Here is a 25194-nt window from a genome sequence, read left to right as displayed (position 1 = left end):
ACAGTTAAGTAAAAGCGTTTGGTGGAAGTATAGGAAATATCGAAGTCAATGGGGAGAGGAACCAAAAATGGATTTTGAACGCTCGGAGGTCACCTAGACTGAGAGGCTGAGACTATGATTGACTCTGTGCAGTACAAACCCTCTTCCATTCCATCTTCATCCAAACAGCAAATGTGAAATGAAGCTGAAAATGGCTGCCACAACACCCAGAGTGGACAGGAAGAAAATATGTTTTGTTCTGTGAAAGAAGGATTTCCACTTTCATTGCTCAGGACCAATGGCTCGAGTAATGGCATGTAGGTCTGTGTGTACATCTGGCAGAGACTGAGCGTGCAGGCAACTTGACTATGGACGCAGCTTGATCTTCACGTCAGAGGCAGCACAGTACAAGCAACACTGGTGGGTCTTCCAATCTTCCAGTCAATTTATCCAATGCCTCTGACAAACTTGCCTGTTGCTTTCATGTCTGCCTGTACACTTATATGAAATTATTAACTGCTGCCAACATGGGTTCACCTCCTGCCTGACAATGAGCAGATCCCTGATCTTTGACAGTCCTTTCAGTGCCAGCAAGTTGGGTGGCTTCTTCCTCAATCAGCTGCAGAACCTTTTGGCAGTGGTGTGCATTTGCTGCCAACTCTAATCCAGCTAATGTACCTGCCAATATCTGAACTGATGAGCAATCTGTGGCTTCCTCCTCACAGATGAAGGAATAAATGTCTTGAAGGGCTGCCCTCTTGACAGTGGCATCTGTGTAGATTCCACTGCTGCCTGCAGAGAGAACAAAATGGAGAAGGCACTGTGAGAAAGAAGTGGAAGTCTGTGAGAGTATACTCCCAGTGGCAGTAATGAGAGAGCAGCACAGCAATGAGTAATGAATCTTATTTAGTAAACAGGATGTGGAGGTTTTGACATTACAACAGGAACAATCATGGTCCTCACCAACAAATGCCAGGGTCCGCCCCTTGTAGGAGGTAAGATGGTGAATGTCAGACATTTCTGCTCTATCTGTCCTATTGTGTCTTTTTTCTTCCTGGAATGAGGCAAATGGAAAGATTGAGTGGGATGTAAGTGGTTAGTAGAATGCTTAGTGCAATAACAGATGGGTAATGGTGGTGTACAATGTTCCCCATATGCTGCATTCCAAGTGTCCAGGCACTGTGTTTGACATGCTGACAACATTTGCAGGATTTACTTCCAATTGCAGAAGTCACTGCCGTGCACGGACCTCAAAGGTCTGCACAAAATATAAAAAGAATTAACAGGAGCACTGGTGATGAGCTGTCCCAAGTGAGCAAGCAGGCAAGACAGAAACCATGAAGAATTAGTATTGTGGGGGTTGGGAGATTGAGAACAACTGAGGAAAGATGTTGCATGCAATAGTGAAAGTGGTAAAGCATGATCCTTGATCATTGAATGGCAGAGATAGAGTGAGTGTCAGACAGCAGAAAGAACATAATGGCACTTATCGTCACAGCATGCAGAGGGTAATTGACCTTCTTCCTGCATTGCCAGTTGTCCTCGAGATTGTGGATAGTGCACTGAACCAACAGGACACCTTGGACCAGGCTGGCTAGGTTTAGTGTTGTGGTCTGCAGGCTGACAGTGCTTGACTTGGTTCTCAACTGTATTTGAAGCATGTTACCTGCACCAGAAGTCTTGAGGTCTCAGCAACGACAAATTTTTCCATCTCTGACAAAGTGGAAGATAGAATGAGCAGGGCATCATAGCAACAGGATGTATAGCAAATAAGGTTTGAAGAATCGCATGAGAAGTCTTGCTAGGGCTCACTTAGAGAAACTTTCCATGCACCTCCCCAAAGTTGACACTTAACTGAAATTCACTTAACAAAATTCAGCTCAGTGAGTCCATCAGGTTAAGTTGCCTTTATTTCTCATCTCCAATTTTATTTCTATAAAAGCACTCATCAGAAATAATGGTATTAATGCTTCTGTTTTTTTTTTCCTGCTGTTTTGTCCTTCCAGTATTGTCTTGGTGTTATTTATTAAACCCTGGAAACTCCAAGAAAATCTGAAGAGTCGGCAACTCTATATTGGTGCCTGGAACTTAAAACTACCATAGGTAGAATTAGGTTCAGATATCAGCAGTTCAGCTGCTTGTTCGATTTTTAACTGTCTCTTCCATGCCCAGTTTCTGAAAGGTAAGGGGAAGATTATAAATCCCCCATAACTAGGGAGCTTAGTCCATTCAGAAGGTTCTCCTGAATACAAAGCATTTTTACTGCTATATTTGCAGAATATTTGCAGAAACATCTCCATTTCCAACAAATATTTAAAATTCAGTATACATCCAGAGCTTGCTGCAGTGTGAATTCAATTCAGGGCTACATCAAACAAAAAAGAGAACTATGAGTTGAATCCATTTTGTAGTTATTGGTCTTAGACCTTAAAAATAATGGAAAGTACAAATGAGCCATGAACTAATTGAATGACAGCAGAATAGGCTTAAGGGGTTGTATGGCCTCCTCTTGTTTGTACCATATAAAGAATTCAGCCTTATAGTTCATTAAAAATATTTTGAAGCCAAGCATTATTTTGCTAGGTTGCACAGTACAAACCTCCTTCACTGTCAATGTGCTATAAGCATATCTCTTATAGCTTAGATCTAATATAGGACTACTTCATATCTTCAGTGATGTTTTAAAATGGTTCCACAGCACCTGCCTCTTTTATGTACACAGTAAACTAAGTTCAGCGAGGATTACCATGAGTAATAAAAGGCTCATTCTCAACTGACCTTTGCTGGGCAGGTCATGAGTTAGGCAGTCCGTCTTACCACTTCTTTTAGTATGTTCCTATAGGAGAAACTTCACACAGTGTTCAATCTGGTGTAGTGCAAATGATTTCTTATATTTATGAGAGAATCTATTAAAATAATAAATTAATTTGTTTGATGAATTATATTGTTGGTCCAATTGATTTTTTAGCATTTCACATGATATTATGTTATTTTCTTTCAGCTGAAAATGGCTAGTGGTTTTCAATTGAAGCCCGGAGAAAGGCAGGTATGAAGAGATTCAAAGCTTTGCTCCTCTTTTCTGGAAAGTTTTAGATGTAGTTTTGACTGAATCATGTGAATTTGCAAATCTGCCTTAATTTTAGTCCTATGACTTCTCACTTAATCCACCTTTGTAACACTTAAATTCCATTTATATCAACAAGGCAGTGATCACTATTTGCAAGATCCAACAACTGATTGCCAATTACAGGGAATCTGGCTTATTGAATATCCATAGTTAGTATTAGTTCCAGTGTCAAACACTATTCATTTTGAAATAGAAATAGATATGTTGGAAACGCTTAGCAGTTCTGGAAAAATCGGTAGTGAAAGAAAAACAGAAAAAAAAGTTAATATTTCAAGCGGAATACGATCCTTCTTCAGAACAATCTGAATGAAGAGCAGTTATATTCAAATTGTAAAATTAGCTGTTTCCTTCTCCACAGATGCCAGTGAAGATGCTAAGTATTTTCCATAATTGTGTGTATTCATTTCAGATTTTCAGTGTTTTGCTTTTACACTAGTTATCTGAGGTATACTTTGATTCCAGTTTTCCAATCTAAAGGGATTGCAGGTAAGCCAAGCACTCTTTTCATGCAGTAATTGAACCTTAAATGGCTTAAGTCCCCTTCTTACTCACTCACCATGCCCAAATATACAGATTCATCAGTGATAGCTCATTATTTATTTTTGACTAATGTCCTCCATAGCAAGCATATGTGTAATTCCTTTTGTATATGTGTGAGGTAATCAGTCTCAGTATTCTGGTGTCTTGCTTCATCCAATATTGGAAGCAGGACTACTAGCTAACATCTCTAGCCTGCATACAAGTGACTGAGACACCTGATATTCTCATGTTTAATAGTCTTATATCAATCAACTGGGCTGCTTCAGATGACAAAGTTTGTAAGGTCATAGATTAAATAGGATGGCTGCCATCATGGTTTCCTACATTGCAACAGTGACTGCACATTACAAGTACTTAATTGACTATTAAACACTTTAGAACATCTTGTGGTTGTGAAAAGTGCTGTAGAAATGTAGGTCTTGATTTCAACATGGAATTGGCTCTCCTTCGCTGAACAGAAATATTTTGCTTCCACTGCAACTTCACTCAAACGCAAATGTTGCTGTCAAAAGCATGCCCAATTATGATGTTGTATTTATGCTGGAGCATGAAACATAGTTACTGCAATTATGCTTATCCATGGTTACGTAATATTAAAATCTTAGAAAATGGCTGCAATATATAAAAGCAAACTCATTTTGTGGAAACTGGCATCATCCCAGTTAAAACATATTCTAATGAACAGGAGCCTTTATTGTTTTATTGTTGGATATTACAATAGTGATAAATGCTTTTGAAATATGTGCCATAATGATGTATTGTGGTATTTCAGATTGTTATTGTGAGGAGACTTGTTGCTGATTGTATATAGTGAGTCCCAGGATTTTAATTTAGTTTCAATCTAATGAGCTAACAGTTATCCAGCATTCTTAGGAGAGTGAAAGTGAATCTTGGGGAGAATCTGCTCCTGTTCTTACTCAAAAACATATCTGACTTGAATTGAGATGTCTTCAATCCAGAGCTTTTATAGCAATTCTATTGCAACCCTAGATAACAATAACAAACTTATCATAGTCTAAGCACCAAAATTTGGGTCCCTTTGGCTCCACCAGTCAATGGGTAGCCCGCTGAGCTACCAGGAACGAGTTCTAAAATCCATGAAGAAAAAATATATTGGAAACATTTGAGAAATGTTGGTTGAGAATGGTTCAAATGATTTGAAAGATTGTTGAGAAACATACGTGTAAAGTTCACAGCCAGCGATCAGACCATCTTCTAAACTAAACTCTGGGAAGTCGTAATTTTTTGAAAATGCATGTTTCCTTTGACAGGAAAAGGATATTGCCAGTTGGTAAACGTTCATTAATCTCTTTATCCAGTAGTAGCATTACCTGTCTATTCAGTTAAGAAACGGCTTGTAAGATGGGAGGCCCTGATGAAGAACAACAGCAACAATTGAAAGAAACAGAGACATGTTTGACTCACTTTTCTTTATTTTCCCTTGCCTTTGCCACTTTTATGATAAAAGGCTTACAGACGACAAAGTATATTCTAGCAAGTTACACAGAATACATATATTTATTTGAAAGTACCAGTGATCATGAGGCTACAATGTGATTGGTTTAAAAACATTTAGTAATAAATACATTAAACTCAGAATTGAGTCAGTTTGAAATGCCTGTACAGCACTATATTCTATAATCTTCTTTGCTGATCAATAGTAAAGACAACCACAGGCATTTTATAAATTTGCAGACTCTTTGGCTAGCTCAACAAAACATTTTTTTTCCTTTTCCCAATATATTAATATACTTTTAGTTAGTTAAGTTAAAGTAATACCAATTTAGCCAGGACAGAAACAAAACAGTAAAAATATCAAGGAATTGTTCAAACATTCAGATAGCAATATACACATATTTCCCGTAAGGCTTTTAGAAGTGTACTTGATTGTGGATTAGATTTACAGACCAGATAGGCATGCAGTGGACAGCAGTTAAATCTCAGTGAAGCCTTTGGACACTGACAACGATCCCACTCTTCCCCTCTGTACAACGGCTCACAAACTTACATTTGTAATCTCACGAGAAAAAAATGTTTATTTTATGTTTATGCCTTTGTGTAATCTTATTTTACAAATTCCATCCACCAGAAAGAATAAAATAAAAACATTATAATTATTGGAACTAAAGTAACAGCATGCATCAGTCAGTGAAATGTGCTCATATCACTGATTCTCGTCCCAGGACTGAGCTCCAGTTGAGATTAACCAGTTTCCACGGAGGAAGGTCTGCTCAGACATGCACCAAATTGTTCAAGAGACTTGGCTGCACGGTTTGTCGCAGGTGAGTGAAATTCCTGTAGTACATTATTGCACACAAATTGGTATCAGCAGCGCTACCCACCACAAAACCTAGCATCTGCAAATGAAGTGGAAATGTATCCTCCCCTACGCCGGTAGATTTTCAATACTGCATCCGGCCGGTTTCCCATTGAATTCAAAATCATTACCCGCAGGAAGATTCCGTTCCCCCCGGCCCGGTCAGTCTAAGCTTAGAAAAGGGCAGCATGTTAATAATCCAACGGGTGGAGTTTAGAAATAAAACGATTCGTGCTTCATAGCGGAATTCACTACCTGAGGGGTAATCATTTACCAGTGTGGTCCTCAACACCTTTGGCTGGTGCATGAATGTCACGGCAATGATGCGGAATTTATTTTGTTTCCAGGTTATTATTTTTTGTTGTTGTTGTGAACAGATATAAAGGATTTTGTGACCAGCATTTCGCGGAGGTCAGGGAAGAACTAAATATGGACAAGCACACATTTAGGGAACATGACGCTTTCTAGGAGCTACAAAACATTTAACTTTTTTAACAGAGCAAACTGATACAGAATGGCAGTGGATGGTGCTACGGCGCTGTCGGCTGCGCAGGACTGGTCCTCGGGTAAGCTGCTGGGACTGACTGATCTCTCATTCCCGCTGCTGCTACCTGACACTGGTGAAGGGGGGGTGCTGCTCCCATCCACCGGTACTCTCTGTCCTGGGGACCATCCGTGGGTAACCTCCGGAAAGGATGCTGAGTTGCTAAACTTCCCACTTTCTTGATCTATTCCTTGATCTTTAAGCAGCTTCACCAGGAAATCGATGTATTTCATCGCCAGGCGCAAAATTTCGTTTTTGCTCAGTTTCTTATCTGGAGGGTGAGTCGGGACCAGTTTGCGCAACTCTGCAAAGGCGCTGTTTACGTTTTGCTGCCTCCATCTCTCCCTTGTGTTGGTGAAAACCTTTTTAGTCATCCTTTTCGGCAGCTCTGCAATAAAAGTGCAACTGTAATATTTTACAAATAAGTCAAGAATAATATTCAGTCTAAATATGGTGGTTACACTTGGAATGTTGCAGGCAATTAACACATCTCCTGACTCCCTGGAGTGTGTCCATCATCTACAAGGCACAAGTCAGGAGTGTGATGAAATATTCACCACTTGCCTGGTTGGGTGCAGTTCCAAAAACACTCAAAAAGTTGGACACCATCCAGGACACAGTAGCCCACTTAATTGGCACCACATATACCAAGTTAAGTATTCACTCGCTTCACCAATCTGCAGATTGGCATTAGAATGTACTATCTGCAGCAACTCACCAAATCTGCACCAACTTCCAAACCCAAGATCTGAACTTCCTGGAATCACAAGGTTCGGCGGCTGCTGAAGATGGCCACCATCTTCTTAGCAACAATTAGGAAATAAATACTACTCCTGTCTGACATTAATGAATAAAATTCAAACAAACTTGAAGCAGTATCTTCTGCCAGATTTTATTTCCGGTGATTGGCTGAATATGTCAAAATGTAATGCAACAGACCAGAATCAAGGTTTTAAAAGATCCATATTCATAAAACACTTCTCACAACAACCGGGACATCTCAAAGTGATTGTAATGTAGAAGACACAGCAGCAATGCACCCCCTGAGCTGCGTGGCTGCATGCATGCAGCTGCTCTGAGGGGTTGTGCACTGCGACCAGCATGTTGACACAGTTTGCAGCATTTACATCCAATTCTTCTGCTGCACAAGGACCTTGGGGGTCTAAGCAAAAGAGAAAAATAATTAGCAGGAACGCTGCGCAGTGGTCAAAATTGGCAAAGCATCCTCCCACAAACAACGATGTGATAATGACCAGATACAGTAATTTGTTTTGAGATGTTGATTGAGCAATAAGTGTTGGCCCTGTCACTGGGATTCATTCATTGGGATCTAAATGTAAATTCAGTTTTATTATTGTTAAGTAGCAGAGCATTTGTTAAAATCGATGGTTTGGCTGGGTAATGGACAATAATATACTGTACAGTATAGACCTGTTTTCCTGTTAAAGATTTTAACATTATTCATTATTAATTTTCCTGTTAAAGATTTTAATATTATTATTTATCAGTAATTTTCAATGTTCAAATTGACACTGTTTCCCATTCCTGTTTCATCATGATTCTATGTTAAGCAAGCGATTTCAAGTCAGTTGAGTTGGATCTTAAACAAAGGCAACATTTAAAGTCAAAATTTATAGTGGTTATAGTAGTCAGACATGGGAGTTTTATTCTAACTTCAATACTTATGTAATCTAAAACACTACAGATGGATCATTATAATCATATTAATTTTGTGATGTCCATATTTCTGTTTTCATAATCTCTGCCCTCTGTCCCACCTCAATATATCCTTTCTGCTCAAATACTATATATGGTGCTGCTGCTAGAATGGGCAACTGTCTCATCTTAAGGATGAATACCACTAGTTAAGTACAACAATCTCTATATCCCATACATTAGGCCAAACCCCAGCTGCAATCCCCTGCTCAATTGCGGCACTACACCTTGAGAAGGTCATATTGATCATGGAGGCAGTGCAGTGTCAACTCATGAGTAAAATACAAAGGCTAAAGGGGCTAAGTTATAAGAATATCACAGATTAAGTGGATAGCCTCTAAATTTAAACCAAGTCATTCAGTGCTGATTCACTTCTCCACACAAAGTCTCTTAAAAATCAGAAACTCTCTCTCCCAAAAAATTGTTGTGGCTGGGGGATGGGTTGGGATTTAACAAGTGCCCTGTTACCAAATAATAATAAAATCTAGTTTACAATTAGCTCTGAATGAATATCAGTGGCCAGGCCAACATTTATTCCTTCACCAAAATCACAAAATAAATTATGTTGTCATTGAGGTCATGCTCTTATAATTGTGGATATCAAAACTGAGACTGGTTAAAAAAAAGTTCAGTAGGTGTGTTAATTAGAGTTACAGAATCAAGGCAAATGAAAAGAATTAAGATACAGATTAGATATAAACAGATTGAATGCTAGAAAAGGCATGAAGGCTACAATGGCCTCTACAATGCTTCCTCCTATACTTTCATATAATTCACAGAATTGTTATGGAGCAGTAGACAGCTTTTTTGGCTCATTGTAATTGCACTAGCTTTCTGGATGAGGATTATGATTTAGTGCAATTCTTCTGCCCTTTCCCTATAATCCTGCACATTGTTACTCTTCATTATCATCAAATGCCCTCTTGAATACCTCAAATGAATCCTCCTCCAACATGCTACCGGGCATCGCATTCCAAACCTTAGGTACCTACTGTGTGAAACTGTTTTTTCTCATTTTGCATTTTATTAATGTTATTTTAAATTTATGACCTCTCAATGCTTTTTATGAATTGGAACGGGCTTTACCCATCTAATCTGTCCCAGTTCCCCATGATTGTGAAAACCTCTTTCATATCTCTCTCAATCTGCTCCTCTACAAGAAAAACAATCCTAAATTCTCCAATCTTCCATCATAATTGAAATATCTCATCCCTGAAACCATTGTTGTAAAATTCTGCTTCATTCTCATCAATAAATTCATAAATGTACATAAATTGTTCCCTCATTTATTAGTGACAAGTCTTGGCAAAAAAACCATGAAAAAAGCTTGATACATTTAATTGAGAGTCCAACCTTCACTAGTTGGGATGTATTTTGTAATCATCAATTTCTCAGTCATGGGCTGCATAGAAAAAGCATAATTAATGTGTGATGTGTGATATATTAATTTGGGTATTAAAGTTGGATTTTATTTGCCATACATCCTCAAACAAAATCAGAAAATGATCCTAAACACATCTTTGATTCTCTTCCGTGGCCTCTACTGTCTTGCATGATGATGAAAAATATTTCTCGACCCCATGATATCTAGATTCCATCTTTTAAAATCTGGCTGGTTTAAAATTGGGATTCTTAATTATTAAACAAACCATTCCTAATGACAGTTAACATTTACACTGCAGCAGAATGGAATTATGATGTTCAAGGCACAATATTGAAGAAAAAGTAACAGAAAAAAGCCAACAGAACTGTAGCTTGAACAGAATGCAATATATCATACCTCATTATCAATATATTGTGATTAAATAGGCTGAGATTGAAATGCCATTGCCTTCATCAAATTTGCTGAATCTAACTACCAATTAATGAAACAGGATACAAGTTGCCAAATCAGTTATTGCAACCTAAATCTGATTCATGGATAATAAATAATACAAACAGAAGCACATTTGGAGGAAAGTGACTGCTATTTTTAACACAAGATGTAGAGATTCAGGAAACAATTAGCCGCAGAAAGGTATGACCGCTATTTACAGTTACATTGTTGCAAACACACAGGGTCCACATGCTTACTATGATGCATCTATCTGCAGTCTTATCCTACTCCTGTGTCAAGTAAATCCTAGAATCATCCCTTACCTGCTTCAAAAAGTATTGGCTGCTGCTGATGACACCAGGCTGAAGGAGCTCAGATACGACCTGCACAGTGCGGTGTGCAGCAGTAACAGTGATACTCAGACTCCGTGCGGCCCCGTGCTATGGATTTTGTTTAGGGGCGGGGAGGGGTGGAGAACCGAGGGAGCTGCTGCCACTTATATTGTGGCTGTCCCTTTGTTTGACATGTGTCCCCACTATGTGCTACAAGTGAATATATTTATCTCCTTGGAGACTGGCAGCACAATGCGTCAGGCACCCTTCCCGTTTTTGTTCCATTTAAAAAAAACCTTCCATTTTCGACCCAAAGAGTGTCGTTTGCTCTGAAAAGGTGAATGATGCTTTGGACAATATTCGAACGGGCGAGACATTTTATTACGTTAGAAAGACCCATAGCTGTTTAAACCCGCCGCAGAACAAAAATAGAGATGGGAAACTTATGTTTCAGTCAACCGCTTGGAGAACGTATCGTGGTGTTGGAATTTAAAACCTTTATCACCTTTCCAAATAATCGGACACATCTTGTGTGATGCTGAGTGATCGCCCTTTGACAGTTTGTGATTCTGCCACACATTTATATTCGCTAATGGAATCAGAAATAGCACAGCACCCACAGCAAATTTTTTTTTTTGAAAAATGGAAATGTAATATTTGGCATGAAACACTTTGGGAGGAGGTAAATGGTTACTGTTAACATATCCATCAGCGGTTGTTAACCAACAGACTGCTGCTGGGACAACGCCTTAATACTTGCCACAATTGAATTTTGTCAGTATATATAGTAAATCAGCATTCTCATCATTTGCTGTGGCCTTTTATTGTTTTTAATTTATGCAGTTATTAATTTTTTTCCCTCAAGTGCTTTGTTTCAAAGTGACAGGCTGCTATGGGACTTTACTTTGTGGAGTAGGAATTTACATAATCCGATTACAGGGATTATCATGTGGTTGCAAAACTGCCCCAGTGGGTTTGAGTTTTAAAAAAAATCCTTACTATTCATTGCGCTTTCCTCTGCCCACAAAAGTACTGCACCTGCAATTCTAACCGGCACTCTTTCAGGACACTCTAGTAGGATCTACATTTGACAAAACAAAACTGCTTCATGTATGCATCGCCTTTAATTGATCCATCTGGATTAGTCTTGAAACTGAAAATGAGCGTTTGGATGCTTAGTCTTATCGAAAAGGGTCATCGGTTTCTTTAAAAAAGGTCCAACTTGCATCGTGCCTCAGTACTTCCCCGTTCTGATGATTTGCATTGTCCCGGTCTTCAGGCAGTGGTCACGGCGGCAGTGACAATAAACACTACACTAGTTTACTTTTTTAGGTCCAAAGGAGAGTGACTTCAGTCAGACAGCAGCTCAATTCCCACAATAAATCTAGTTTAAAGCAGCCTCCTCAGGGCCCGCTGCCGAAACTCCAATTAGTCACTCCGCCAAGTCGGAAAAGGACAAACGAGCTTACACAAATGTTTACTTTGGCTGAAGGTTGTCCCTCCTTTTGGTAATAATCATTGGAAAATAAACGAAAGATTTGGCCGTTCACTGCAGTGAATTGGGGGTCGGGGGAGCGGGGCTGGGGGCGGTGAGTTTAACATTTTTTTTAAGGTATGTAAGTCTTTGAAATGAAATAGTGAAAGTGGTGAAGGTGAGCGGTGTGGGCGTGCAGTTCGTGTCAATACTTTGCTGTTTGCAGCTATTGTGAGCCTGGGCTTTTGATTTGCCATTCAGCGTGGACTGGGGGGGGGCTCAATCCAGTCAAGCTGCCTATTGCAGATAAGAATTTTACAGCCTCTGGGAGGACGTGATAAGGAAGCTGTAATTATTAATCAGGCATTAATTGTCATACAGTCAGTAAATAGATACAGTGGATGGGTTTAACTCCTCGACTGCGTTTTGCAGCGTTTTGCTTTCTACGACAGATGCTATATTGGTTTAGTGCTATTAGACTCATAGCTTCATAGACCCAAGATTAGCTGCCTTTCCCCGGGAGAAACTCGGCGTTGTCAATTTGAAGAGAGAGAATCCTGGAAAGGGAGAACTGGAGATGGAGGGAGGTTTGACATCTTTCGTTAATTTCATTTGGCTTCATGCTTATGACTGTCTCAGCTCAGGTCTTCAGTGTTAACGTACACTTTTGATCAATTTTGGCATTCCTCAAAGGTCACTGCATTAAAGGATTTATGGTTGGGACTCTACCAGCCCTGAGTGGCATGGGCTATGACAAGAAATTTGGAAAAATGTGGCCAGAAAAACAACAAAATATGAGATTCTCCCATGTTGAGCAAAAACAAAATCTGATTTTCCTAAAAAATTCAACTATCTGAGAATCTAACTAGTGTCAGGCTAGAGTCCTATTTCCATATATTAGCATATTATTATAACCTAACCTTGCCTTATTTATATGCAGGTTGCTATTATCCAAGGCGCCAGTGAGAAATTAGATTATGACAATTCCAGACATGAGAGTCAGAGCAGTAGCTGGGCCTGCTGCTGGCTGGAGTCTTACCTGGGCCTCCACCTTAGCCAGCATTCCCCAACATCTCAGGGCATGATGCATGGACTAACGACTGCCTCTAGCCTCCGTCCACAGAAGTTGACATTATCAAAAAACCAGTCTCATCACATCAGCATTTCACCACTGTACTTTGGAGCTAAGCACCTCATATTTCAGTTCTCCTACCAGATCACTTTGCACAGAGTGACATATACCCATCTCATGCATCTGCACAGGATACAGCTCAGGGCTCTTTAATTGCTTTCTTAGAGCTAACTCATTTTGCACCTATTTGGATGACTCAGATCATCTCTGCTTTGCCATGCTTTCTCATGCAGACAGAAAGCCAGGGAGCTGAAATGTATTGTATTTGTGTTTTTTGTTACTCGCAAGAGATCTGATCTCCTATCCCCTTCGATAACGGGGCATTTACAGGTACAGGTAGCCATAGAGGCTTGTTCAGCTTGTCTCAGTCAGGACTGTCCTCAGTTGGAACATCCTGGATTGTGGGAGACAGTCAGTCCTCAGGGTCTGTGCAGTATTCATCAAGGAGGCGTACCAGGCACCTGTAGAGGCAAATAGGAAACTCAACTATGGGAACTGGAACCATTATGCTAGTTGAAGGGGGAAAATATTAAGTAGGGAGTAACTCCAAATATAATACTGGGATCTGACATAGCAAGGAAAACATGGGGTATTGCAGGAGGTTTATTTTCACAAGTCAGCACCACCGAGGGGGTTGGGGGGGAGGCGAAACAGAGTGTTGTGGTAATGACATGTCTATGCATAGGCAAAGGACTGAGGGGAAAAATGGCCAATATTGATAATTAAGTAAAACATTTGAAGCTTCAAATCTGACAAAGTTTACAAGGTTAAAAATTACACAACACCAGGTTATAGTCTAACGGGTTTATTTGGAAGTACTAGCTTTTGGAGCACTGCACCATCATCTGTTGGACTATCACCTGGTGTTGTGTGATCTTTAACTTTCTACACCCTAGTCCAACACCAAGCCCTCCAAATCAAGGTTTACAGGAACAGTGATACAAAAGGACACAGCATACTCACAGTTGGTGGAGTAAGTTTATTATGTCTGTTGGGGCAGGGTGCAATTGTGGTTCATCTGCAGCAGGTAATTAATCAGGTATGAAGATTTAATGATGATACACAGCTGGCATCAAATTACTCTACATGAGAAACTGTGCCTTGACCAACTATACATATTACAAACCTTGGTTTCACATATGGCAATGTAATTGATTATGAAAAATTAATCCAACTTGCTTCGTAAAGCAGCATCATAGGATCACTACAGTCTGGAAGCAGGCCATTTGACCCATTGAATCCACATTGACCTTCTGAAGAGCATCCGACCCAGACCCACACTCATACCCTATCCCTATATTTCCCATGGCTAATCCACCTAGTCTGTACATTCCTGGAAATTGTGGGCAATTTAGCTTGTGAATCCACCTAACCTGCACATCATTGGACGATGGGAGGAAACCGGAGTACCCAGGGTAAACCCACGCAGACACAGGGAGAATGTGCAAACTCCACAATGACAAGATTGTGCTACACTAGGTATAATATCTTACAGGTCCACATAGAATCACTTCAATTCCCTCCTCCTGTAGGAGCCTCCATGTCCTGTTGTATCAATCAGGTATTATGTTAAGGTATTACGGTTTTAATATTCCCCACATTAGTTAATTGCACCCAAACTGAGTGGATCAAACAAGGCTTGTGTTATCATCACTTTTATAGTTACATGAAGACAATGTTGACACATTGAAGAAAATGAAAGACATCAGCAAGCCCAGGAATAACAAGAGTAGTCTCCAGAATGCCAAACATCCTCCTCATAAAGAATCAACAGCAGAAGATCCCCTTTCCAGGATAGTGGAGGAGACTGAGAAGGCCAAGAGTACATCAACCCAAACTGTCATTTCTTCTGGATGATTGAATCCCAGTGCAGGTACAGACTGAGAATACCTTGGGACACAGTAACAGAACTGGGATATCAGCTTGAGTGGGACTCGTGCTCCAAGGGCTATCCTGTTCCAATAGCCTTCAGACATTCACTGGGGCCCTGTGTGGAATCTCCCAATCATCAACCCACAAATGATTTGAGGATGGTACAAATACAGTTTGTGCAAGATCACATCAATTAATGTCTTGTCCCCATGATATAGCCTGTGCAATGGGATTTGTAAGGTCCAAGATACTATCGATCGTACGCATTTCATGTTGAGAATACTACATTTTCATAATGCCGAATTAATTAACAAAAAAGCATTCTGCTCAAACAAGTCCAACTCGTCTGTCATTATTGTTACCACTTTCTTGAGGTCTTTGCAACATCTTTGCAAATATTTTCTGAACCCCTCAACTTTCAATCCTTTCTTATAGAAGATAGACCAAAATTACACGCAATATACCAGAAATGGCTGAACCAATGTCCTGTACAGCTGCAACATGACCTGCCAACTCCTATACTCAATGCACTGACCAATAAAGCAAGCCTACCAAATGCCTTCTTCGCTATTCTATCACAGTCCAACAGACAAGTGAAGATCTGTTGGCATACAGGAAAGGGATAGAGAGTTAAGTGGCATGTGTAAAGCCAACAATTTCTCCCTAATGTCAGTAAAATGAAGGAGTTTGTCATTGACTTCAGGAAGCAGAGTGTAGGACATGCCTCTATCTGTGTCAGTGGTGCTGAGATGCTCGAGAGCTTCAAGTCCCTTGGAGTAAAGATCAACAACAATCTGTCCTGGTCCATCCATGTCAACACTATAGTTAAGAAAGCACACCAAAGCCTCACATCCTCAGAAGGCCAAGGAAATTTGGCATGTCCACTATGACTCTTACCAATTTTTATTGAGGGAGAGATTGTTGTCTTTACACCATGCTACCAAGCTGTCTATCTCTTTCTTGTACTCTGTCATTGTTTAAGATTCAACCCACCATGGTCGTGTCATCAGCAAACCTGTAAGTGAAGTTAAAGCAGAATTATCAATCTTCACTTGTCTGTTTGACTGTCATTCTAGCTGTAGGACTGGTTTAAACAATCTGTACTGTAGCTGCAATCTGCTTCATTAAACCAAGACCATAGAAAGCATCCTAACTGGATTCATTACAGCTTGGTATGGCAACTGCTCTGCCCATTACAGAAAGAAATTACAGAGATTTGTGAATGCAGTCCAGTCCATCACAAAAAACAGCCTTCCTTCCATTGACTCCATCTACGCTTCCCACTGCCTTAGGAAAGACCCCTTCCCACCCTGGTTATACTCTCTTCCACCATCTTCTATTGGGCAGAAGGTACAAAAATTTGAAAAATAACATCAACATATTCAAGGACAGCTTCTTTCTCGTTGTTGTCAGAGTTTTGAATGTACCTTTTGTATATTAAAATCGATCTTTCTCTGCACCTTCTCTGTGGCTGTAACACTATGTTCTGCATTCTGTTCTATTATCCTGATGTACTCTTGTAAGGTATAATCTGCCTGGATAGCATGCAAAACAATACTTTTATCTGTATCTCAGCTACATGTGACAATAATAAATCAAATCAAACAATTCATATATTTACTGGTGAGATTTTATTTTCAATGCAGTCTCATCTGTGCAACCTTAGGTGCCCTCTGAAGATTTCCAACGGAAAGGTCCTTTCATTTCTGAAGGAGAGTCACACTGAACTCAAAAGCACCAAGTCGCTAAGCTCTGGAGTCCTTTTCATACTTCTTTCCAACTTTCCTGCTCTCATTCCTTGTTTAAAATACTCCTCGAAACCAATCATTTTAACCAAGCTTTGGTCATGTGATCTAAATCTCCTGATACAACTCTGTGTCAATGTTTGTTGACTATGCTCCTGTAGATTACCTTGGGATATTATACCATATTAAAGGTGGTATAAAATGCAAGCTATTGTTGCTAATGATAGTCAGCTTAAGAATGAAAAATGGAAGTAAATGATCACATTTCAATCCTTTCGAGGCCATCATGCAAGACGCATTTTAGATTGCACACAACCCATAAATGAGCACCAACTTTAAGATGTCGAAATTTTCCAATTTGCACCATCGATCAGAATAATTTTCTGCAGATTTCCAGCATAAAATTCCATAAATTAAATAGAAATTGCAAGAAATGAGAAGGTACCCTATGTTACAAATTAATTCACTCTGCTCTGAACAGGGTGCTGCTTTGCTTGGGTAGGGTAATGCTGTTGTTCTGTTCATTCTGCATTCTAGAAATTGAACCAGTGGGATGATAGGGAAGAAGTGCATTTATACAGTGAGTTGTTGTAATGTGCTGCTTGAATGGAAGATGGAAGCAGATTTTGCTAATTAACCTGTAGAGAGACTTTTTTTTATTTCAAAAATGTACTTTATTCACAGAAAATAAATCTTTGGTACATGGACAGTTAATGAACCTGCTCAGATCTATACTCTTTTTACTTACAGACAACAAATTAAGTGTTTGATGTCCACCATACTCTATATTTACAAACAACCTCTTGGCAGATAGCTGAGGAAACAGTAGGGCCCAATTACTGAATGAGTACCCCTTATTCTTCAGCAGACGGACCATGCATGCCTTGGCAGCAGCTGCCCCCACAGAGATATTATTATATATCTCTGGAGCATGTGGGATTTGAACTTACGCTTCCTAGTCTAAGGGTAGGGGGTCTACCAATGCATCACAGGACAGCCTTTATGGAATTTGCAGTAAAACTACACTTGATCATTCAAAGCAGCTTCTTCAAATCACCATTTTGAAATGGATTGTTAAAAAGTTGTTTGCCTAATACTGTGAGCTAACCAATATAATCTTGGTCTAACACAATGTTTGGTTTTCAACCTGTCATCACTAAATCGTGTCAAAGAACATGATAATGATTTGTAAACTTATGCAAATCATTCCACTATTGGTATTTTAAGTTGTTTTGAAAGGAGGGGTTACAGCACCTGCCTTTCTATGTATACAGCATGTCGTGGAGAAGGCGTACTAATCCTGTTCATTGTTCAGATCTCTGGATTTAAAGGTGTATTTTCAGATGAATATTTTTGGGCCATGTCACTTCCTGAATCAAGCCCTCTCTAGCCATACTGTTTCTTACTGCGTGCTTTTGTGCTTGTCAGTTTAAATAGAAGGCAAATTTTAAATATGTGTCTTGTTTCTGCATAGAACATAGAACAATGCAGTGCAGAACAGGCCCTTCGGCTCTCGATGTTGCACCGACCTGTGAACTAATCTACACTATCCCATTATCATCTATATGCTTATCCAAGGACTGTTTAAATGCCCTAATGTGGCTGAGTTAACTACATTGGTAGGCAGGGCATTCCACACCTTTACTACTTTCTGAGTAAAGAACCTGCCTCTGACATCTGTCTTAAATCTATCATCCCTCAATTTGCAGCTATGCCCCCTTGTACAAGCTGACATCATCATCCTAGGAAAAGGACTCTCACTGCCCACGTTATCTAATTCTCTAATCATCTTGTATATCTCCAATAAATCCCCTCCTAGCCTTCTTCTCTCCAATGAAAACAGACCCAAGTCCCTCAGCCTTTCCTCATAAGACCTTCCCTCCAGACCAGGCAACATCCTGGTAAATCTCTTCTGCACTTTTTCCAATGCTTCCACATCCTTCCTGTAATGGGGTGACCAGAACTGTACACAATATTCCAAGTGAGGCTGCACTAGCATTTTGTACAATTGCATCACGGCTCCAGAACTCAATCCCTCTACCAATAAAATCTAACACACTGTATGCTTTCTTGACAGCACTATCAACCTGGGTGGCAGTTTTCAGGGATCTATGTGCATGGACACCAAGATCCCTCCGCACATCCTCATTACCAAGAATCTTTCCATTGACCCAGTATTCTGCCTTCCTGTTATTCTTCCCAAAGTGAATCACCTCACATTTATCCGCACTGAACTCCATTTTACCACCTCTCACCCCAATTCTGTAGTTTATCCAAGTCCCCCTGCAACCTGCAACATTCTTCCACACTGTTCACTACTCCACCAACTTTAGTGTCACCTGCAAACTTACAAACACATCCACCTATGCCTGTGGCCAAATCAAGTATAAAAATGACAAACAGCAGTGGACCCAAAATAGATCTTTGTGGCACACCACTAGTAGTCAGAGTCTAGGCTGAATATTTTCCATCAACCACCACTTGCTGCCTTCTTACAGAAAGCCAGTTTATTCAAACTGCTAAATCACCCTCAATCCCATGCCTTTGCATTTTCTCCAAACGCCTACCATGTGGAACCTTATCAAAGGCTTCACTGAAGTCCATGTACACCACGTCAACTACCCTACCTTCAAGGCGCTTGGTCACCTTCTCTCAATGACATTTGTGAGACACAACCTGCCCTTGACGAAGCCATGTTGATTATCTCCAATCAAATTATTGCTTGTTAGACTATTATAAATCCTATCTGTTATAATCCTTTCCAAAGTTTTTCCTACAATAGACATAAGGCTCACTGGCCTATAGTTACCTGGGTTATCTCTACTGACCTTCTTGAACAAGGGCACATTTGCAATCCTCCAGTCCTCTGGTACTAAACCTGTTAACAATGACAACTCAAAGACCAAGGCCAAAGGCTTCACCATTTCCTCCCTAGCTTCCCAGAGAATCCTCAGATAAATCCCATTTGGCCCAGGGGACTTATCTACTTTCACATCTCCTCCTTACTAACCTCAATCCTTTCTAGTCTTCACCTGTACAATATTCTCCTTTTCCTGAATGAAAACAGATGAGGAATATTCATTTAGCACCTTTCTGATCTCCACAGGGTCCACACCACATAACTTCCCACTTCTGTCTTTGACTGGCCCTATTCCTACCCTTGTCATCCTTTTATTCTTCACATACCTATAGAAAGCTTTAGGGTTCTCCTTTATTCTACCTGCTAAAGACTGCTCATGTCTCCTCCTTGCTCTTCTTAACTCTCCCTTTAAATCTTTCCTAGCTAATCTGTGACTCTCCATTGCCTCATCAGAACCATCTAATTTCAATGTCACATAAGCCTCCCTCTTCTGCTTAACCAGAGATACAATCTCTTTAGTAAACCACAGTTCTCTTCCCTTATCACTTCCTCCCTGCCTGACAGGGATATACCTATCAAGGAAGGTCCTAAACATGCACTGGATGAATTGGCTGATGCTCTGAAATTAGTCATTATTCAACCAATTCATTTACAAAATAAAATAAAACTTTTAAAAACTGCTATGCGCCCTGATGAAGGGTCCAGCCCGAAAGGTTAACTCTCCCTGCTCTTCAGATGTTGCTTGACCCACTTTGCTTTTTCCCGCTCCACATTTTATCAACTCTGACTTTCCAGCGTCTGCAGTCCTGCAAGATCAGTGCAGCACAAATTCAGAAGCACATTTTGGAGCTTCATCACAGACTTACCTTAAAATGTAGATAGTGAGGACAATTGAGATAGCAGGAAATTATGAAAGATTCCAAAAGCCTAAGTAAGGAAAATAAATGATTTCCACTGGCAGGAAGGCCAGTAATCAGAGGACTCTCCGCTTGCCTCTTCTTTGTCAAACTTGAGTTTGGTCATACTTGGAATATTGCGTATACTTCTGGTCACCACACTGTCAGAAAGATGTGCATGAATGGGGAGGGTTACCAGGATGTTGCCTGGTATGGGGGATTTTACCTACGAAGAAAGGTTGGATAGACTGGATTTGTTTTCAATGGAACTCAGGAGGTTGAGGGGCAAACTGATAGAAGTTTACAAGATTGTGAATGGCATGGAAAGGATATGTAAAGGATGAGTTTTTTTCCCCAGGGTGGAGGGGTCAATTACCAGGGGACGCAGGTTCAAGGTGCAGAGGGGGAAGTTTAAAAGAGATGTGCGAGGCAAGTTTTTCACACATATGGTGGTGAGTGCCTGGAACACGTTGCTAGAGGAGGTGGTGGAAGCAGACACAGTAGCAGCATTCAAGAAGCATCTGGACGAATACATCAATAAGAAGGGAATAGAGGGATAACGGACCCTGTAAGTGAAGACCATTTTAGTATGGAAGGACAAAATGTGTCAGCACAGGCTTGGAAGGCTGAAGGACCTGTTCCTGTTTTATATTGTTCTTTGTTCTTTTTTCTTTAGCTCAATGATGAGTTGTTTCTATGATACTCCAAAGCACAATATTTTCAATAACCATCTCTAAAAAACAACCTCCTTAGATTGGTTTCATTGCTTTTAGAAATAGCATGGCCATCTCATGGTATCTTAGCAACACAGAAAGAGCCCAGTACGCCTTCAAAAATATAACTAAATTAACTATACAGGCCACACCCTTTAAATTCTCATCTCCTCAATTATCTTAACAAGTTATGGGCCACAGAGTTTGGTCAATTACATTTATATTTCAACTTTTCAACTTTAGTGGGAATACATCCCTTACAAAAGCCTCTATGCCTTGTTCTTTAACACTGGTGTCTCTTTTAGAGTCATAGAGATGTACAGCATGGAAACAGACCCTTCGGTCCAACCCGTCCATGCCGACCAGATATCCCAACCTAATCAAGTCCCACCTGGCAGCACCTGGCCCATATCCCTCCAAACCCTCCCTATTTATATAGCCATCCAGATGCCTTTTAAATGTTGCAATCGTACTAGCCTCCATCACTTCCTCTGGCAGCTCATTCCATACACATACCACCCTCTACGTGAAAACATTGCCCCTTAGGTCTCTTTTATATCTTTCCCCTCTCACCTAAACCTATGCCCTCTAGTTCTGGACTCCCCCACCCCAGGGAAGAGACTTTTTCTATTTATTTTATCCATGACCCTCATGATTTTATAAATCTCTAAAAGGTCATCCTTTTATCATTGAGTCAGATCCTTCTCTCTTCCTTACTTATCTCATACCTTGTATCCATCAAGGACCATAGCTCATTTCACCCTATCTTGCTATCATCCACCATTTTCTTATTCTTGAATTTGAGAGACCCTCCTTCAGCTAATGAATTCAATCCTCGATTTCCCTTTTCGCTTTCCCTTTTACACTTCTGAATTCCCAATATCTCCTCCCCTTTGTAAGCTCATATTCATAGGCATGCATTTGATCTTGCTGTAACCCTAGTCTTTTTACCCACCTGGCATTTACCAGAGACAAGAACATCACTGTCAAGTCTTTTCTCTTCCTCAGCATGTTTATCCTTCTATTCATGCTTACCATCCTTAATTCCCATTCCACCTCTAAACCGATCACTTCTACCTACACTTTCAAACTCCCATCCACACAATCTTCCAAAGAAGAGTCAAATGTTGGTCTCAAGGTTTCTCTGTTTTTCTCTTCAAAGATATTGCCAAACCTGCTGAGTTTCTCCAGCATTCTTTGTTTTTATTTCAGATCTCCAGCATTCACAGTACTTTGTTTATTTTTAACCCAATATTTGAGTCATCATTTCCTATGCTATTTTTGCAATTGTCAATGTGCTAAGCAATTCCCTAATCCCACCTTTCATGCCCTTCCCTTGTCCCTAAGTTAAACTGTTCTAGACTAATGCTCTGGTACAAATCAAAACCCAGGAAAAAAAAACAAAAGTATTAATGGAAACTTACAAAAAATAATGGAGACATGTCAAGATTAAACTAAAACATTGTTGTTAGTTGCTGATGATACACCCCAGCCTCACAGAAAATGCCAGCAGACTCAGCCTGCTCCCTCTCCACAGACATTCGAATGTGGAAGTAACCATGAAAGAAGGACAGTTTTGACCCCCTCCATAGCCCACTGTCTGGACTTGTTGATGGCCCCTATGGCCTAGCCCAGACACAGATCGATGAGAGGCTATCCAATGTACCACCACTACTGGGTGCCCATTGATCAGCGGTGTATGACTGATGAGCAAACAAAATTTCAAAAGTAGGCCCCTTAAATAACCAGGTGAAAGTGAGTACTGCAGATGCTGGAGATCAGACTCAAGATTAGAGTGGTGCTGGAAAAGCACAAGTCAGGCAGCATCCGAGGAGCAGGAAAATTGACATTTCAGGCAAAAGCCTTCATCAGGAATGAGGCTGGGAACCTCGGGGGTGAAAAGATAAATGGCAGGGAGGTGGGCTGGGGAGAAGGTACATTGGTACATTGGTGCACATTGGCACCAACGACATAGGTAGGAAGAGGGGTGGGGAGGTCATTCAGGAGCTTAGGGAGTTAGGCTGGAAGCTAAAAGCTAGCACAGACAGAGTCATCATCTCTGGGTTGTTGCTGGTGCCACGTGACAGTGAGGCAAGGAATAGGGAGAGAGTGCAGTTGAACACGTGGCTACAAGGATGGGAGGGCTTCAGGTATTTGGACAATTGGACTGCATTCTGGGGAAGGTGGGACCTGTACAAGCAGGACGGGTTGCACCTGAACCAGAAGGGCACCAATATCCTGGGGGGTAGGTTTGCTAGCACTCTTCGGGGGGGTTTAAACTAATTTGGCAGGGGGATGGGATCCGGACTTGTAGTCCAGCAAGTAGGTTAGCTGTTTTTCAGGATGTCCAAGAATGTAGGGAGGCTGTGGAGAAGGTAGCACTGACAGGGAATACTTGTGTACATTTCAACGCAAGGAGTATCAGAAATAAGGTGGGTGAACTTAAGGCATAGATCGGTACTTGCGACTACGATGTTGTGGCCATCACGGAAATGTGGCTAGAAGAGGGACAGGAATGGTTGTTGGAGGTTCCTGGTTACAGATGTTTCAGTAAGATTAGGGAGGGTGGTAAAAAAGGAGGGGGGTGTGGCGTTGCTGATTAGCAATGGTATAACGGCAGCAGAAAGGCAGTTCGAGGGGAATCTGCCTTTGGTGGTAGTATGGGCTGAAGTCAGAAATAGGAAAGGAGCAGTCACCTTGTTGGGTGTTTACTATAGGCCCCCCAGTAGCAGAGGAGATGTGGAGAAACAGATTGGGAAACAGATTTTGGAAAGGTACAGAAGCCACAGGGTAGTAGTCATGGGCGATTTCAACTTCCCAAATATTAATTGGAAGCTCTTTAGATCAAGTAGATTGCATGGGGCGGTGTTTGTGCAGTGTGTACAGGAAGCTTTTCTAACTCAGTATGTAGATTGTCCAACCAGAGGGGAGGCCATATTGGATTTGGTACTCGGTAATGAACCAGGACAAGTGATGGGCTTGTTAGTGGGTGAACATTTTGGTGATGGGTGACCACAATTCTGTGACTTTCACCTTGGTTATGGAGAGAGATAGGTGCGCACAACAAGGTAGATTTTATAATTGGGGAAGGGAAATTACGATGCTGTAAGGCAGGATTTGAGGAGCATACGTTGGGAGCATACGCTGTCAGGGAAGGATGTGGTGGAAATGTGAAACTTTTTCAAAGAGCAGATACGACGCGTCCATGATATGTATGTACCTATCAGGCAGGAAAGAAATGGTCGGGTGGGGGAGCCTTGGTTGACGAGAGAGGTTGAATGTCTGGTAAAGAGGAAAAAGGAGGCTTACATAAGGTTGAGGAAACAGGATTCAGACAGAGCAGTGGAGGGATACAGGATAGCCAGAAGGGACCTGAAGAAAGGGATAAGGAGAGCTAAGAGAGGGCATGAAAAATCGTTGGCGGATAGGATCAAGGATAACCCCAAGGCATTTTATGCGTATGTGAGAAACCAGAGAATGACGAGAACGAGGGTAGGCCCGATCAAGGACAGTAGTGGGAGACTGTGTATTGAGTCGGAAGAGATAGGAGAGGTCTTGAACAAGTACTTCTCTTCAGTATTTACGAACGAGAGGGACCGTATTGTAGAAGAGAAGAGTGTGAAATGGACTGGTAAGCTAGAAGAGATACCTGTTAGGAAGGAAGATGTGTTGGACATTTTGAACAACTTGAGGAGAGACAAGTCCCCCGGGCCTGACGGGATATATCCTAGGATTATGTGGGAAGCAAGAGAGGAAAGTGCAGTACCGTTGGCAATGATCTTCTCGTCTTCACTGGCAACGGGGGTGGTACCAGGGGACTGGAGAGTAGCGAATGTTGTGCCCCTGTTCAAAAAAGGGAATAGGGATAACCCCGGGAATTACAGGCCTGTTAGTCTTACTTCTGTGGTAGGCAAAGTAATGGAAAGGGTACTGAGGGATAGGATTTATGAGTATCTGGAAAGACACTGCTTGATTAGGGACAGCCAGCACGGATTTGTGAAGGGTAGGTCTTGCCTTACAAGTCATATTGAATTGTTTGAGGAGGTGACCAAGTATGTGGATGAGGGTAGAGCAGTGGATGTAGTGTACATGGATTTTAGTAAGGCACTTGATAAGGTTCCCCATGGTAGG

The 25194-nt window shown here is 40.9% G+C and overlaps 1 protein-coding gene across 1 annotated transcript; it reads right to left on the bottom strand.

The window, feature by feature from the left end:
- Window positions 1–5059: 5059 nt before the first annotated feature.
- On the bottom strand, window positions 5060–10897 carry tal2 (T-cell acute lymphocytic leukemia 2). Its single transcript, XM_043674217.1, has 2 exons — window positions 10363–10897; window positions 5060–6895 (listed from the first exon to the last, which is right to left on the bottom strand). Exon 2 carries the CDS (start codon window positions 6879–6881, stop codon window positions 6435–6437), a length of 447 nt encoding a protein of 148 aa, XP_043530152.1. The 5' UTR covers window positions 6882–6895; window positions 10363–10897; the 3' UTR covers window positions 5060–6434.
- Between the last annotated feature and the right edge of the window lie 14297 nt (window positions 10898–25194).

The sequence above is a fragment of the Chiloscyllium plagiosum genome, chromosome 2 (genome assembly GCF_004010195.1).
Source record: "Chiloscyllium plagiosum isolate BGI_BamShark_2017 chromosome 2, ASM401019v2, whole genome shotgun sequence".
NCBI classification, from domain to species: Eukaryota; Metazoa; Chordata; class Chondrichthyes; order Orectolobiformes; family Hemiscylliidae; genus Chiloscyllium; species Chiloscyllium plagiosum.
Note: the sequence above shows the minus strand (reverse complement) of the source record. Positions and strands in the feature narration are given on the sequence as shown.